Here is an 18,755-nt window from a genome sequence, read left to right on the forward strand (position 1 = left end):
TCTATATAGTAACAGCTATGCAGATAGAGACTGAATTAGGGCTTAGATGAACTCACTTTTAGTATCTTTTAACCACAAAGTGCCTGATGCCAGGACTTTTAAACTAATGGGGGTTTGAGCAATTAAAATCGATTTCTGAAATACAGTGCAAAACTCCTTGTCATTAATCAAAGTTGATTGTTTGTGTAGACTGAAATATGTATTTACTGAAGCATTTTTCCCAGTGTAATCAAAGCTATTCACACAAACTCTAGAAAATGGCTTCTGAGGCTAAAGGGACTGCTCCTCACATCAGCTGCAAAATAACACACCAGCTACTTCTGCAAAAGACCACCTAGAACTCAGAACTTCACGTCTTCAAAATACTGCAAAAACCAAAAGAAGAAATAGCAAGGAAAGCAGCATCTGTTTTTCATGCACCGTTGCTTTACAAACACAATAACTGCATTTTTCTTGAAACACAGCATTTTGTGTGAAAATGATGAAGCATCTCGCAGCTAAATTATAATTTAATAACTAGCACTAGCTCCTTTTTTTAATTCAGAGATGTCAAGGTTCTTCAAAACTATGGTTTAATCCTCACTTTCCCTTCCAAGCTCTGTGAAGTTAAAGATGAAATAATAATTCTGAACAGCTTGGAAGGGAAAGTGAAGATTAAATCACAATTTGGAAGGTAGGCACATTTTATGCCACTTAAGCTGAGCAAGAAAATGAAAAAGAAGAAAAATACCCCAAATTTTAAAGGATTTTAAGGGGAGAGAGTCTCAAACTCAGGGGCGTTTAAATGCCTTTCACAGTGACACGAGTCCCACTAATTTTAATTTTCATTTAGAGCAAATTCTGTGCCTTCCAAGTGAACACAGAAGCCAAAGGGCTTGGAGTGCATCCCAACGTCCTTTTTGGCAAGCCCAGCAGGGGCAGCCACACCGAGTGAGCCCAGGGAGCCCCGAAGCCCAGGGAGCTGGTACCATGGTCCGGGAGTTGCGGTGGCCTTTATAAACCATCTTTATCAGGGGCCGCCTGATGTTCAGCGTTTCCAGCTCCTCCATCTCCTTCCTCTCCTTCCTCCTCCTGAAGAGCTCCTGGATGCGGGCCACGGCGGAGCGTCTGCGAATTGCAGAGAGAGCAGCACTGAGAGCCCCTCCCCACACACTGCCAGGGGCTCTCAAAAACCAGCATTATGCACTCCAACACATTCTCCATCAGTTTGACACAGACATCGACATAATCCCGACTGTAAAATTACAGACTTGGTTTTTTTTTTCCATCCTGGTTTACAACAAGAACAGCATGCAAGACAGTGGAATGTCAAGTGATGCCAGGTTTTATTCCCCCTCTGCAGAACAAAATTCAGCTGCTCGAAAAATTCACGTGCTATTTTATTTTCATCCTCCACCCATACTGAAGTAGCAAAATTCTGAAGTGGGAAAAAAAAAAAATCTATGCCAGAACAGAAGTTTTGAAATTTTAAAAAGCCATTAAGGATCTAATGTGTCTCTCAGTGTGATTTGGTTTTTCATAAAATTTTGTCCAATGTATTTTTCATCATTATTTCTCTATGACAAGACTCAAGATTTAGACAGCTTTTAAAAAGTTCTGAGCAATTTAGTACTAAGGCAAAAGATGATTTGAGATCAATTATGGGAGCACCTATCCCATATGATAGCAGTAAGGTTTACAGCTGGAGATTTCCTAAAATAACAGAGGAAAAAAAAAAAGCCAAATTATGTAATTTGTTTTGTGAATGTTTAATTCCAGGAACTTATTTTTTTATTAATCTGTGAGAAGACCTTGGTGTCAAATTTTTCCTGTTTAGCTGTTCAGTTTGCAGATCCCCATAATTCCAGCTATCAACAGACAGTCACATCTCAGTTCTTTTTCTTCTGTCATTCTTTGTCATTATTAGCTTTGAGGTCCTGAACACAGTCCAAGGGGAATGTCACTCTCAGAAGAAGCAGGTACAGATTTTAGCAGAATGCAAGGACTGAAACTGTTGCAGCAATTTATATGATCCTAAAAACTAAACTGACCCAGGAACCTCACTACACTGCTGCCAGAAAGTAACCTGAATTTGTTTTTAAAGTATGTTTTCCACCGTTTTAGTCACTGATCCTGGAGACTCTAGCAACAAGTCCTCTACTCCAGAAAAAACCCGCACCAGATCTATCTCATAACTAATTCTCTCAGCCAGTGATCTGCTTAGATTTTCATCCAATTTTTGCCACAGGAGAAAGTTGCACCAAAAAGTTAAGGTGAAATAAATGTTATGCTACAGCTAAGCAAAGAAGGAAAAGGAATGTACGTCACTAATGTAAATTTATTTACTATAAAAACCGACAAACCACACACTGTTTTACTAAGACAGATCACCTAATACAGCTAAGCTTTCAAAATAAATTTTAATACTTTTTTTATAGAAACCAGATGTTTTGAAAGCACTGGCCAACAGATCCACTTAACAGTGTGCTATTTATTATAATACATTTCTTACATGTTTGCCTAGCAAACAGCACCAGAAACAGTAGACTACTGCTACTTCCTTGGTGACAGTTTTCTATCTTTTCAATCCCTAGGCAATTTCCTGGTTCATTCTTTTTATACCACAGTAAATAAAGACACTGTATTTTTTAGTTAGTCCTTATAATATGTCGAGTTTCAACTTTAATCTTCGACAGATGTAAGAGGGCCCTTCACAAATCTTCATACAACAGAGGTGAAAAAAAAGAAGCCTACGTTCTTTGTCTACTGTGCTTTAAAGATCATGGAGTTATTCTCACCAGTTTGCTTCTACATAAAGGAAAAAGGGTGGGATGCACATGATAGGCTGCATGAAACACTTACAGAAACTTTAAACCATTATTTGTGCAGATTTGGGTTTTACTTGCTTTTAAAAAAATATGGGGTTTCGTAATTTTGGTACGTTTATTCACACTAATTAATTAAAGATGCGCAGTGAAGAGGCTGGGAAGTTAAACATCATTAGGACTGACAGAGCAGTAGACTTGTCCAGCAGTTTCAGAAGGGTTACTTGCTGGACAGCAGTAACAAGTCTTGGGATTAGAAGATGGTATTAAAGTAGCTAATGGGTAAAGCAAAGTAGTTTCTTGCACAATTTTTCATCCAAACATCTCTACGAAAATTAATCTCCTCCTCTGCATTCCCCTAGGCTGAAATACACAGACATTACAAAAAACCCCTCAATACTACTCAGCAATCAGAATCATGCATTTTTAAATAAGAGCAGAAGCACAGAAGCAACTTTTGGTTAAAACTGTCTTGCAACTAAATGGAGCTCTGAATTTAACCTCCTCATTTGGGGCCTTATTTTAAAAGGCAGGAGTGGATTTCTCTTTAGTTATCTTGTGAAGTCAAAGATTACCTTCACCAGGGAGAAGGCAGCCAAGCACACACGGCTCTATCAGCCATACTGTGATCGAGCCCTGCAGAAAGCAAGAGCGTGGCAGAGGCAGGTCTGCTCCAGAAAACATAAACATGAGCCCAATTTAGTGACATTTCAGAACAAAGAACATTACAGGAAAAAGCCTTCTCTCTGAGAGGTATTACCTGTCGATAACTACAGATTTTCTACACCTTTTTTAAAATCATACACGCACAAGAACTTTTAAATCGGACATAGCCGCTTTTATTTGTATTTGTGATGAGCAATTCCTGCCTTTGCCAACACAAACACAGATAGCAGCCTCATCGCTTGGAGCATCCGTGGGTACAGAAGTGTGCAGTGCAATTTGAACTGCTCTGAGGTTCAGCTTGAGCTGAGCCTGGCTGAGGGCTGCTGCTTCCCTCCCAAACTGCTCTTCCAAGCACAAAGTGTCAGACAACGGAATTTATGCACATTGAGTTGGCATTCCTCAGGCAACCCCATCAATGGGTACAGTTCTGGGAAGTATTCACAGAGCACTGCTTTTCCTTTATGATCGGCCAGGTTTGAAGTCCTCAAAGTTAATTGTTGTAATTAATTATCAAAAGTCCGTTTAAATTAAGCCCAGGAGGAATGGAACAAGGATGCAGAAGTGAAGCCGTACTTTTTACTTTAACACAGGTTCAAGATAAGTAAACAAAACAAAACAAAAAAAACCAAACCCACAAAAATCCCGTGATGCAAACTGATCCACAGCTGTATATTATAAATGGAGAGAAATGGAAAGTATGTATACACATAAGTCTTAGAATATGTAAGTTGTCACATAGGGCATTTTCTGTATATTTACAAGTTCTGAAGCGTAACGAAGATTTTTTTTAAAAAAAAGAAGAATCTGTACAATTTGCACAATTAAAGAACTGGTTTGTTTGTTAAAGGACAATAATGTAGTGGCTGCCACAAAACTCATCTGGTACCTGAGATAACAGTGCTCCTTCCAAACACCATTATCCCAGACTGCTAATGGTCCGTCTCCTGAGCTGAGCTGGGTGCAGAGCTCACGTCTCCCTGCTGCCTTGCTCCATCCCTCTTGTCTCAGCTCTGCACTGACTATTGAGCTCAGTATTGATCCCTTCAGTGCTGAGGATTCTGGTCACTTCTCAAGTTTCCAAACGTACTCACACACAGACAAACATGGTCTCTTTTTCACTGTAGACAGCTTTGGGCTGGAAGGGACCTTAAAGATCACCCCCCAAGCCCCTGCCAGGGGCAGAGACCTCTTTCACTGGACCAGTGCTGAGGACCCCAAACCGATTCCTTCTCTTGAGCTCTTTGATGTTAACATCTTGTTTTTTATCTGCTCTTGTTGCCATCTTCTCCTTTGAACTATTTTCCCTATCCAAAACAATTGCAGAGAACCTAAGGCTTAAAACGATTAACTTAGATCTTATCTCTGCAGTGCCCTGTGGTCATTTGAACAATGCTCTCAGGCACATGGTGGGATTCCTGGGGGTGTCCAACTGAGTTGGACTCAGCTGTGGGTCCCTTCCAACTCAGAGCATTCCATGACTCTGATACTATTTGTGTGTGGATCTAAACCATTGCAGAAAACCTTGATCCAGGTCTGTCATTTCTTCATTGATCCTGTAAAGGAATCCACCTGCCAGCTACCAGTGTCCTGCCTAAGAATTCCAAAGGCTTGTCTTAACCACCATATTAAAATAGATTCCTTGACTAAACACCAACATTTGATTATATTTCTGATTATTAATTGCTTCCTTTAGGAGCCTCTGAACCTGTGCAAGAGATTTAGTGCTGCTGTCTAATATCAAGCATTAAGACAGCTCAACACCAAAGGCAAAACCATCCTGTTAACAGCTCACTGACACTACCCCTAAAGCCCAAGTTATTTCACTGCTGATCATACTAAACCACATGTTCACTGTAATGCCCTCCTAGGTCATTTCCCAGCTTTCAAACACAACCAATGTTTAAACTCCTCTCAGTTACAAAATATTTTTAAATTTTCACCTGATGTGCTGCTGAATGATGATGAAAAGCAGAGAAAAACAGACTGATAAAAAATTCTGTGCTGAATGCATCATTTATTTTATACTAAATTTAAAACGACAAGAAACTAAAATTCCCCTGGGCTGTGCTGAAGAGCTGAAGAACTCCTTGGGAAGCAGGCTGAATAGAGAAAGAATGCCTATTGTAAAATTTGAAGTACAAACAGCACAGTCTCCTGAATCTCTAAGAAAGCTGATGAGTTAAATCCAGGTATTCCAATTGCAGCTAAGAAGAAAATATAAAACAAAGAAATATAAATCTGCACTATATTCCTGGAGCAATTATAGGACTCAGGCTAAGTTTTTTATGGAACCTCATCCTGCACCTTTGCCTTTCCAGCCAGAGGAAGCCAAGATGTTCATTTTTATCATTATAATGACTTTGGGCCATTTCTCCTCTAGATGGCCTCTGGCTGAAATCACAGCAGAGTTTCTCCCTCTTAGGGCATGTGGCCAAACACAATTACCCAAATTACCTTACATGTTCTTACAACTGCTTCCCTCAAGTATTTCAATGGAGAATATAGGATCAAGTGATTTTTTTTTTCATTTAACTTCATTAAAAGCAATATTGTATAAAATTTAGCATCTATCTGGCTACATGTGTATTACCCAATATAGTTCTAATAATAATAATTATGCTTAGTTCCGTAACCTTGTTCAGACAAAAAATATAAATGGTTTTTGATCCAAGTAGTCTTATATTATTGTCCAGAACTGGATGTTCTCTACTACCAGACAAAGCAAGTCAGCAGTAGCCCATGCAAATATAACTTGTTCCTCAGCAGCTCAGTTAAAAAAAAAAAAAGGTATTTCTTTTCACAAACTACACACTCTTCAAATTCCATTAATTTCTATGGCACACGATAAAAATGTTAATAGGTTGTAAAATGTATACACTGCCATTTCTTTTCAATTTCCATGCAACACATGCAGCTAAATATAACTCAAGCAATATGTTCTGTAATTCATAGCATTTGAAGTACAGCAACTCTTAAAATGCCAGTTAGAAACGAAAAACAAGACCCTGATAAACCCAATATACGGCAATAAAAAGGAGGAGGGGAGGAATAAAATAATGAATTACCTCATTATTCTATCACCTATCGCTGTTCCTCTGATATTATATCTAGTAAAGGGAATAACAACTGAAGTCATTCACAAATGCTGGGTACCATGTTTTTCAAAGGTTAGCATCTCTTACAAAATGTGCTCTATGAATTCCAACTGAGAAGGTTCCTTCCCAGTGTATGAGTCAGTATAGGAGACTACTTGGATTTCAGCAAAAATAGTATTCAGATTATATAACAGTACACAAAGTTAAGTTATAAAATGCAGTAATTCTTCACAGCAGCTGTATCATCATTTCCATTTTACATTCCTATTTCTTTAGATTTTAACCTACTAGTTGTAGCTTTTTCCAGGCTTAGCCTCCGCCCCCAGATCAACTTCAAAGTCCAAACAAAATTCATTCAGTCATTTAAGCAGGAAATCAGCCCTCAGAGAGTTGTTTTGACTAATTTGTCAAAATTAAGATCAATCCATTAAAAACTGCACTCTCTGTGTAATGAAGAACATTTTGCATAGATTTTTTTTTTTTCCTCCCACAGATTACAAGGTACAACCTCTGTTTGAACTAAACTTGCTGGACCCAGAAAGTTTTAAAGAAATGTCCTTGCATATTTCCAGACTGAAAGACCTGCACATGTTGTCCTATTTGTCAGAGAAGGCACTTTTTTCTGGTGATTCCCTAAAATGCACAGGAGGTTATCTACTCTGGTGAGTATCTGGCTAAACTTCTCTGCTGTATACAGAAGAGGTTTTATTTATTTTTTTTTTCATTTTAAAATATTCTGTGCGCTTCCTTGTCCATTTTGTTAAAAAAAAAAAAGGGCATTGACCTGCCCAACAACATGAAAAAAAGAAACAACTGCTCAGCTTCTTTTAGTCACTCGTGAAGACCATTCCTATAGCGATGCTCATTGGTTACAAAAACGCTGCTGAAAAAAGTCAGATGTCACATTCTCAATTATTTCTTTTAAATAATATCGTGTGCCAAAACTCTTCCTAGCTGACTCCTAGTAAACATGCAGCTGACTTAGCCAATCACTCAAAGGATCGTGGTATTTCTTCACATTTTGCTGCTACTATTTAAAGTCCTTTTCAAAATATTAATGCAGGTGCAGACTTTGCCCAGTCCTTCCTGATAGTTCAGTTTCACATTAGTTGATGAGAAATCACCTATCCTCATTATGTTTTGAGATTTATAAGCCTCCACAATATGAGATTATGTCCCTTGTATCTATTCTTAGATTATTTGAGAAAAAGATCAAACCCTCAGCTTGAAAACATTACAACTTGGATTTGTATCCAAATAATATTCAAACAATGGAAGCCTTGTACAATTAATTTTACAAAATAAACAATATTTATTTATAAATCCAAAATCTACATCCATCTTACTAAAAATAAGGTGAGATGCAGCAGGAAGTTCTCAATTTATTTGGAACTCTGTTTAACAGAGCTATCAGAAGGGTATTTCTGCCACTTTTTTTCCTACGGGAAGCTACAGATCATGATTTCAGAGTATAGAATCAGAAATCTGCCCTTCTTTTTCAGTTGAGAAAGTTGTACTTCACAGTTGGGAAATGACTGTGCGATATTTTATCTGAATTTCTCCACCTGTAGAGTTTCTGCTCGATGTAAACAAGAGCTACTTGGTTTATAAGAAAACACAGCCTAAAGAAAAAGAAATTGATTGTAGACAAAGCCAGTAATGCTACATATTGGAAAAGGCTTATTAGTTAAACAGTTTTTAGCATTCTGTTTCAGAAGGTTACAACAACCTTTTTTTTTTTTTGTCCTATAGAAAAAGGGAACTTTTTTCCTTCATTACATAAAATATGTTCACAAAAGGTAGGTTATTGCAGGCTAGTCTTTCTTTTTCAGAAAAAAAAAAAAAACCCAAAACAAAACCAAAACCACAGCAAAAACTAAACCCACAAAAAAAGACCAAAGCAGTTCCCCCTAAGTATTCTACAGAGAAAAACCCATCTACTTTATTACCCAGCTATTAATGCCATTAATTATCTTAAGAAGATGACACATTGGAAAGTAAAGTATTAGATAAACTTGAAAAAAATGAGATTTAGTAAAGGAATTGTTAGGTAACACAATTTACTGAGTGAGGAAAGAGAAAAGAAGCCTACAGAGAGCATCCTGGCGGAATGGAGCCCCAGACTTGCAGACAGTTTTGTGCCATATTTTGCCAATGGTCCTTGAGCAGGGTGTGGGAATGGAATCATGCAGCACATTGAGGGTGCGGAGCTCTATTAATAGAGGGGACTGTAGGGCCTTGAGAGAAAGAAAATCAGCAGTATAAAATTGAGTTAAACACCTCTGAGCTTCCTTCTGGCGAAAGGGAACGCTCATAAAGGAAAGAGTGCAGGGTGCTGGGCTTGTGTCTGACCACGAGCCGCCACTGGAACAGCCACACACAAGAGAGGAGGAGGACACAGCTCCAGCTCATTGTGCTCAGAGAATCCTTTCTAGACCAAGAGTAACAACCACAGGATTACTCCAGCAAAACCCAAACAGTGCAGGGGGCTGGGCTACCGCATTCAGGCAAGAAGTGAAACATGAAGAGGAGACAGAAACCAGCATGATGGCAGGAAACCCGTGAATTTTTACTGCTAAGAGTGGGAAAAACTTGGTACTCAGTCTAAGGGGGCAAAACCTGAAAATGGACAGGATGAACATCATTCAATGATGAGCACCAGGCGTGAAAAATTATTTCAACCACAACAGAATGTTAGCACAGAACAAAATGACCAGTTTTAGTTCATGTATACCCAAGGCAGCAGCAAGGCTTTGAGTTAGCTTCCTACTCAAAAGGGAAGTAGGAAGGGACATGTTAAGGGACATGGGAGATTTTATATAAATTTAATCAGTTTGTGAAAGGGATTTTAGGCTATAACAACTACCATAGTGCTAGTAGAGAGGACTTCCAGTTCCTTTCACTCTAATATTATATAAATACTAAGAGGGCTTAGAGTTATTGCCTTTAAGACCATCAGTGTCCGCTTTCTTTCTGGAAATCCAAATTCCTTTGAGCACACACAGGATGTCTTACTTTCCCTTAGTATCTCAGAGTGCATTGGAAACTCCTGAAACCTGAAGAACAGGAGGGAATGTAATGTTCAGCAGTTAAACTGGAAAACTTCACTGCTTGCACACACACGAAAGCAGAACAAAATGATCTGGTCAGGCATTAAACCTGAGCAATGAAAACCTGCAGGAAATCCTACACCAACATTGACTACAAAGCAACTTTTTTTCAGATTTTATTTTGGAGAAGAATAAGGGAGCAGGGGGACTGCATGAAGGATTTTAATTATATCATTCATTGAGTTGAATGATCTTTCCTAGGTGATAGACTGTTACAGGAAGAAATCTCACTGAAAGAAGGCATGTCAGATAAATCGTAACTTCATTTAGGATGCCCCCACTAGTGGGAAATGGTAACAGCTGTGTGATACCTGGAAGTGTCATTCTTATCACATTGCTACAGAAACTATTACATCGTACAAACAACATGGTGCCATGAAGAGAAGCTATGAATCCTGCTTGAAAATGGAGATGGGATTAAAATTGCAGGGCTTTGCACAGCTTGCTCTTCAATCACTGGATCATAATGAACATTGGCTCTGCAGTGGAAAATATTTCTGCCATTCCATATCTGCCTGCAAATACTTAGTACTGCATGGAAAGTTAATGGATTAAGATGGAATCTGTGTATATTGGCTTGTTCAAAAAAACTGTCATTTACTGAGCAGAATTACTTGTGCTTTGTAATAAACAACCACTGACTGTTCTTTTTGTCACTACTGACAGTGTGGTGGCTTACGATTTCTATTTTAACTGCAAATTATTCAAAACCTTCTCTAGAAACAACTATGAAATTCTTCCTGATTTCCTAATGAAAACGTATTGTAAATTCCTGTAAAGAATTTGCATTGCTAGCATAAGAAATTAATAGCACTGCCTTGGAACAGGAGTAAAGCAAAGGTATCTGACATGAGGTTAAATTACATTTAAAGCTAGTAAAAAAGGTATTATCTGAAGTCCAGCAACAGAAATGTTGCTTAAATAATTTTATAGGTTTGAAATTAGTGAACAAAGGTATTAAACCAATAATACCAAACTGAGGGTTCAGTTTACTGAAGGATCAATAAGTATGTGCAGCTCTTCAGGTAAAAAAAGGCACAAAGCTTACTAAATGCATCTTTTATTAATGGTAACAGCTAGCAGTCTACCTTTTCTTTTTACTGACATACATAGTAATATTTAATATCCAAAAAAAGAAAAGGATTACAGTTTCTCTTTCAGAGAAAAAGAAGAATGAAAAATTGAAGACATCACTTTTAACATATGTACTACAAACACAACACCGGTGCACAACAGCAGTAAAAAGCTCTTGCTTTGCCAAAATAAGAACACCTAAGGTACAGCTGAAAGAAAATGTAGGTCCTCATACCCAAATTTATGAACTTTCTATACTTATGACTAGAGGGAGAATGATAAAAAAATAAACTGCAAATATTTACTGAGGTATTCAGCAGGCAAGAGATGAGCATAAACAGGTATTAGATCTGCAAGAGCCCTCCTGGCTGGCAGGGAAAATGCAGCTGTACATAACTTACACATAGGTAAGTTACACGTTAGACTTACACATCAAGCTCTTGGCCAGCTGTCAAAGAACAACTTACTCTAAGGATATGAGACCTGAGTTTCTCGATCTTTCATTCGAAGAAACGAACAAGAAAAAAGAGAGACAGGCCCCTCACCTGTGCCCAGGGCCTCCTCGATACCTGGCCCCCGGGATGAGCACAGGGTCGTCATCGCTGTCATCGGTCTCCTGCAGGGCCGAGGTCCTGCTGGAGGCCTCGTCGGTGGCCGCCAGCCCCGCGGGCTCCACCTGCCCCGAGGGCTCCTCACCCGCCGCCAGCGCAGCGCCGCCGGGCTCGGGGCTGGGGCTGCAAACCCCTGGGCTCGCTCCCTTCTCGCAGGAGCCTTCCTCCTCCTCTGCCTTCTCACACGCAGCATCAGCGTCAGGGCAGCTTTTTTCTGCTTCAACTCCAGAGTGCTCCGGAGCAGGTTTATCTGATGCTGCTAAAAAGCAAATATTGGGGAAAATAAGTCACGGCGTTAATGATTATAATCTATTTTAGAAATCGTCAATGAAGTTAAATTATGCAAACTGAGTTCATATTTCATTCTCTACTTCTTCCTATAACTATTTGAAAGAATACAGACACCTACTTGCTTCTGTTGTCTCTACAGCTTCATCTGTATTTTTCAGCTCTTCAGTACTTGCATCTTCTTTGAGAGATTCATCAGGAGCCCCTAAATTAAGTAATTTAATAGTAAATCACATGACTTCATTTAGATGCACATCTACAATGTAAGCAAGTCTAAATGACACCAGCACTCCTAGAAGAAACCAATCCAAGCAATCCACTCCAAAGTCAATGTCTCTACTGAAATCTCAGCTATCAGCCACATAAAAAATCACTATATATAAATCTATCTAGTTGACCAGGTCAAAACACTTAACAAAGAAAAAGGTAGTCATTTCTTGGTCCTTAATGTATTTAACAGCCTATGCTATGAGAACTTTAGCAGCAAAAATAGCATTTGCACTCTTAATACAGACACTAATATTTCTGAAGACAAATGAAGTTATCAGTCTATTAAAAGGGATTTTTTAAAAGTATTTCTGTGGAACCACTCATTTGACTTGACTGCCCTTTTGGCACTGAACTGAGCAAGACAAACACATTTAATAAAACACAGAGAAAGCCCCAAAGAAATGTAACAAAATTCCATGCACTCATTTATGACTGCAGAGTGCAGTTGTTCTATTTTTCTATACAAATTGGGGCACAACATGCCCCTAAGAAGAAAAATGGTTTTAGAACTAAAGATAAGTTAATGTTTATATTTATTTGCAGCTCTCTCAAGTTGGTGTCTCGTTTCCTAAAAAAATTCATGCTTTATTATGGCTGTGTTCTGCCTTGTCCCAGTGTGTGCAATGGGAGTCAGGAACACAGGAGGGCAGAATTTTTGCCTTAGCATTAGAAATTCCAATGTATCTTACTTGTTTCCTCCCCGTCAGGCCCTGACTCGTCCAAAGCCTTTGTTTTTACTGAGTCTTCTTGGCCTTCAGTTTTGCAATGACTTCCACTCCCTCTAGAGCTTGAATTTGTGCTGCTCCTGGCAAGGTAACATGGAAAAAGAAAATCATTTAGGATCATGTAAATACATAAGATCACTGCAACACCACAGCCTGACCAACACTGTCAATCTCACTGCAGTCAAGTGAGAGCTCCTGGCAGCAGCTACAACCAATGCACAGCAATTTCAAAATTCTCTTTTTTTGTGTCTGTTGCCACTCATCCCACAAAAGTCCTCTGCACCACAGAACCCTGTTTTCTCCTTTTTTTTTAACTTTAAAAAATGTCATAATTGCTTTTCCAAATATTGTAAGAATTCCAAAGGATTTGCTTTATTTCACTATTTGCACACTTTTTAGGTGTATTCTTATTAGAGCTATGCCAAGCTATCAAGTGAGCACTGATAAATAATGTTATCCCATTCAATTAAAAAAATGGATTCAGACAAAAGTCTCCAGGTCGTTCACCACTAATTATCATTCCTGTACCTTATGAGGTATGAACTTTCAGTTCTCAAAGTTTTGTTATTTCTCAAGATTCACCATAAGCTGGTATTTGACATTTACTCCCCATTCATGTCTAGATAATTATCATGGGACACCAGTTTCTCTTTACAACATGGAAAATGAATCCTTGGGAAATATGTAACACGCTATCCTGAATGTCATTGAAATCCATGTTTTTAGACTCTCCAGCAAAGACTTTCAGGAAATGCAGTCTTGCTGCAAAGCTCCCTTATGTGATGCAGCCTAAAACTCAGGCAAATCATTGGATCAAACAGGAAAAAAAGACAATTACAAGCATGGCTCTCAAGAATTTAGACTGTCTCTTTACAAATATCTTCTGTCCTGTGTATGTTATTAGCAAATATTTCATACGCTGCATTGTTAGAAGCAGCACAGATCATGCTTAGTCGAGATTCTTGAGAATCCAACCTAGATTTCAGGAATTTTATGTCTTATGTTAAATCAGAGCTTTTACTCCTCTTGATGAGCAATATTCTGTATATTCATTGCTGGATTTGGAGGCTGTAGGGAAATTTTTGTTAGCCCTTTCAGTATTTCTTCTAAATCCAGAATTTTCAGCATTGTTTCTGAATGGCCAGACAAGAAGGGTACTGCTAGACACCAAGTGGAGGATTTTTGCTATTTCATGTCTCACTTTATAAACTTAATCACAGCCTAAACAGTAAAATATTTTTTTGACTCTTAGGAATCTAGTTTGTAGCTCAACGGTCAATTTACATGTCTTCCTCTGCTTCATTTTCACAACTTCTCAGATTAGGGGGTTGGTACTTGCTCTCAGCTCCATGATTTTGTCAGATGGAATTGCATCCTGCTCCTGTTGCTCCATTCTTCAGCACTATGTTTTTAGTCAGCCTCTGAACTGACAGTGACTTGCAACTTCGTCCTACCAGAAAATGCTTCTTCCTCTCACTGCCCACACCACACTAACCACCACCAAACTCCGTGGAATTTGCTGACTAACTGCAGAATTGGGTAAAAGCATCATAGCAAAACGAAGTTTTTCCAAGTTTGCTGGATCTTGGAGGCAAAATCAGTGTTTTAAGTTTCCAAACTGAGCAAGGTGTATGTTTTATGTCTAAAGCCACAGCACTTAACAGAGGCTAAATGTGGCTGGGTTTTTCCCCCCTCGGCAACAATGAGCAAGCATTTCTCCTTCCTGCCTCCTACAGTAATTTTGAAACCGTAAGCAGAGGAACAGAAATAAGATGAGATAAAATAAGGATGATGGTTGTTCTGGGAGATCCCAGGATGCTCTACTGACAGACTTGGACACAAAGCCAAGTACATGAGGCCATTAGGCAGTGTGTGTTCCCTATTTGAAAAGGATGCCACCGCTGCAACACCTAAGCACTCCACAAAGTTGCTATCTCAGCTTTATGCATTCATCAACACTCCTTAGACACAGAAATTTTAATTTCAGTGTTTACAACTCAGGAACTGAGTCACAGAAAGACTCATTTGCAGATGAGAGTAGGCATATGCATATTCAGATTTGCATGAGAGAAATTTGGTAACCCCTGGACTACCATTCCACCCCTGTACTACCCTGCTTTATAACACGTTGATATTATGCCAGGATTTGATGAAAATAGCATGTTTCAAATTATATTTGCATTATAGAGATTCACAGTAAATACACAAAAAAGAAGTCTCTGCATTAAGAACTACAGCCATTTCAAATTGTGTAAATACACCTAAAAATAGGTGTAAACCACAGGGAAAATAATTTATACCTATGCCAGCCAAGTGTTATTGATATGTGCTGATCATGAACTAGTCAAAACCAAAATGAACTTGTTCTTACCACTCATCAGTGAAGTCCAGTTTTATTGTGCTTGTAGTCGTTCCTTCTGTACTGTAGTGCAAACTTAAAACTGGTTCACCTGTTCCTGTTCGTGGCTTATCACTCTCTGTAAATATGGGGTTGATAAAGTTTGAACAGGCATAAGAAATGTACATAGAGTTGCTATAATTATGAAGATTAATTTAATTATCAAATGTGGTAGTAACATACATAATGTTTGTTTAAGATCTCTTACAGCCCAAGCAAAAAGTTAAAAAGTTCCAGAGTAAACACACCAAATTTGCAATGCTTGAAAAATGGTCTAAAATTATATCTAATTATAAGAGCAAACAAAGGAGATGCTGTCCTTCAACATGCAAGTAAATAAAATTTCAGATAGATGTGTACACACAATATAATCATTAATAAGCAGATCCATTTTATAGCAAATATATTAAAAGGATTTTTTTTTTAAGTGGGATTCAGTCTTTCTGCTTTAGTAAATACACATGAAAAAAGATGATGAGATCCAGATATAATCAGCCTAGAAAAATCACCATCCTCTACTTTGTTCCCTGCTTAGAAACCAGACAGCTACCAGTACCCTTAGGCCTGCTGCAAATTGTCAGTCAGTTGCCATAAAAACACTGAAAATTCATGTTTCAAGAGTTTTATGCTTAAGACCTTATTTTATATTATAGTAACTGCAAGCAGAAGGGAGTACTTGCAAAATGAGCTCATTCACGATGTCCAAAAACAACAGAAGTGAATGGAACTGAAAACCACGGCACACTGGTCACTCCTCTGCTAGTGAGATGGTTCTAAGGATGTTAATGGGCTCCTTCAGAACAGAACTGCTCACTGACATCCATCCAGCCAGCCAGCCAGCCAGCCAGCCAGCCAGCCATCCATCCATCCATCCATCCATCCATCCATCCCCTCTGAGTAAAGCTCATGGTCACCATGTATCCACAAATGGCAGGTCTGCCCTCAGTCCTGAAGTTGGGCAATACTAAAAAGATCATGGAAAGCATTCTCTCAGAACTCAGAGGGAAGCTTTATTTAGTGTATCCAAATGTGCTCAAATAGCCACTAAAAGCAATCTTGCTTTTCGTGACCCCTGAGCCTTTTATCTCAGCATTATTTGGACAAAACCTTCTGTCCGTCCTCTAGTTTACAGAATACAGAAATTGGAGTATAAATACCCTTGCAGTATTGGCAGCATGCTGTCAAGTGTAATAAAGGAAAAGCTACAGACCATCCTTGTGGCAGTCAGTTAAATCTAACATTCCATTCAAACACAAGCCTACAAACTTCCCCAGTAAAAAGGCTGTTATCATAACAGTAATGGCTACAACACTGGCACAGGATACTTAATTTTAAAGATACAATTAAATTAGAGTAACTGTGAGATAGCACATCAGAATTTAACCTAACAATCAGTGCTCATATTTTTAAACTGCTGACAGGCAGAAGCCCACTCACAGGATCAGAGCAGTGATCAGCTGTGCCAAAGAACATCAAATATGCACTTCTACATGTTCTGAAGTGCAATTTAAAAACCTAAAACATATCACAAAACCCCTGAAAGAACAAATGAGAACATTTTTATATGAAAGAGAATTAACCAATTACAACCATGACCCTAATAATGCACAAGGTATGGGCCCCACTCGATGGAAAGAAAAGCTTATAGCCCCTTTAAATTAAAAGTTCCAGTTACACTCTTGTTAGAGTGGAGCAAGGATAAAACTGATTAAAAGGAAGTTTATTTAAGGAACTGGAAATCTAAGAAAGAAATGCAAGGAAATATTTTATAGTGCTATATAGACAGTTTGAACAAAAGTGACATTCTTTTTTAACCAAGTGGGTGCTTCCTCTAGTTTTGGACAACCTATGATTTATAAAAACCTCTTTTTATAAAAGTCTGTTCAGACTTAAAGCATCCCTTCCTCAGCAAGTAGAAATATTGATTGATCCCACATACTGCACAAGTCACCAGGGACTGACACTGAAAGTCAAAAGTGAGAGTTGGAAAATTCTTCAGCTTCCTTGTAACAGCTACCGACAAGACAGATCTTTGAGTTGGGAACCCAGCTAAAATCAGACAATTTCCTGCTGTGAATAATCCAAGACAACCCTCAAACAATGATTGTACTCATGGACTTGCTACTGCTGTGCAAGGCTGGCTTCAGCACAAAACCACTTAATGCTGCCAAGCAAAGTAACCAAACATTGCTATCTACAACGAGCCTAATTGAATACCAGGCTTGTATTTCTTGTCTTGAAATCTCAGTATCTGAAAATCTAACCAAAATGCATAAGGACTGGCTACACTTACTCTGGAAGCAATGCTCATATTTGTCCACACCCAAAAGGTTGGAAGAATTGCTGCAGGCTTCACTAAAGAGGGCACTGACTGAGAAATTATTTTTTCAAGTTTCTAGAAACAGATAGGTGTTACTGGATTATAGCTGTATCACTGGATAATGGCATCTTCCTAAATCTACAATAACAGGAACTGCAATTTGGATGGAGTCAGCTTCTTCTTTCAAGTAGCTTCAGGGCATAACAGACACTAATAAGAACAGGAAACTTTTTAAAAGACAGATGAGAGAAGAAACTGATAATAAACTGCAGAGAATTAGTTGTGTGCTTCAATATTTGATATTGAATTTACACTGCTAATGAAAGCTGACTGGGAGCCTCTGTGAAGAAAACTAAAAAGCTTTGCCTCCTACAGAACTGAACAGTCTTTCAGAGAAGCCACATAAATCCTACAAATCTTGAACTCTGTTTTCAGGGAGAAATGTGATGGTTAAAGACTGCCCAGATTAGAATGAAGATCTGTTCTCTTCCTCTACTGAATTCATCCCATCAGGGCAGATCTACTTCGCACTGATAATGAAGGGAAGGAGAGGAAAATGGTCCAAATTCTGTGATTTAGGCAATTCAGTTTATTAATCTGGTTGCCAACTCTAGCAGAGTAATAATCACTGCTACAAGAGAAAGCTGTAGCTTGTCAACACCTTCCTAAACTCTATTCTAAATTCCTTAAAAATACCTTGAAATTTTTCATAATTTTACAGCCAAACACAAGATATTTTGAAGATACTATCAACAACTTACAGTTATTACATAAACAACCCTGTCTAAAGCACACTCCCATGAAATGGTCCATTCTCCAGCTGCCTACAGGAAGAAGGCACTTTTAAACTACCACTCTTAAAACTGAAGGCAAAATTTCATTCATAACCTTTCATGAAAAACAAATCCACAAACCAAATGGCACAACTGACAGCAACAACCTTCAGACCCACTTTTTCCCTTGGAAAATGAACCTGTGCAAGTGTAACTTCGCAGACACTGGGGCTCTCCACTATAAAGGGGTAAGTGCGTAAGGACAAGTTTGCAGAGTGCATTTCCTAATTAAACTAATAACGCTGTAAGGAACTCCAAGCCAGTTTGCCGCATCTCAAATGCTGCCCTGTTCACTCATCTATTGGCAACCTCATGAGAAGAGGATAGATAATTTCTCATTTTAAAAATCCCAAAATAATTCCTATCCAGCACTATATTCTGTGTGAAGACCTAAGAGAAATACTTCTGGAAGGCGGACAGATTGATCCAAAGAGGAGAAAATAAGTTGTATATTTCAGAAAAACAGGAATTCTGTGAGAAGGCTTAACACATGAAATTCAATCAGCCCTCAGGTTCCCTCTTTACTCATTCCAACTCAGGCAGTACCTTAAAATCCTAACA

General features: G+C 38.5%; 1 protein-coding gene across 6 annotated transcripts in view; it reads right to left on the reverse strand.

Moving 5' to 3' along the window:
* DCAF6 (DDB1 and CUL4 associated factor 6) overlaps positions 1–18,755 on the reverse strand; it is a 75,465-nt gene that overhangs the window by 7,482 nt on the left and 49,228 nt on the right. For 3 of the 6 annotated variants that reach the window (XM_066207956.1, XM_066207960.1, XM_066207958.1), the window contains 5 exons: positions 15,015–15,120; positions 12,608–12,723; positions 11,770–11,853; positions 11,295–11,619; positions 969–1,107 (listed from right to left, as the gene is read on the reverse strand). In XM_066207956.1, coding sequence (XP_066064053.1) covers positions 969–1,107; positions 11,295–11,619; positions 11,770–11,853; positions 12,608–12,723; positions 15,015–15,120 — 770 coding nt within the window. Of the gene's footprint in view, positions 1–968; positions 1,108–6,535; positions 6,578–11,294; positions 11,620–11,769; positions 11,854–12,607; positions 12,724–15,014; positions 15,121–18,755 lie in introns of all 6 variants that reach the window. The other 3 variants (XM_066207957.1, XM_066207959.1, XM_066207970.1) reach the window with 2 other exon arrangements.

This window comes from Chamaea fasciata, unplaced genomic scaffold (genome assembly GCF_029207755.1).
Source record: "Chamaea fasciata isolate MVZ Bird 193981 ecotype frontalis unplaced genomic scaffold, bChaFas1.0.hap1 SCAF_2, whole genome shotgun sequence".
In the NCBI taxonomy this organism is placed as follows: Eukaryota; Metazoa; Chordata; class Aves; order Passeriformes; family Sylviidae; genus Chamaea; species Chamaea fasciata.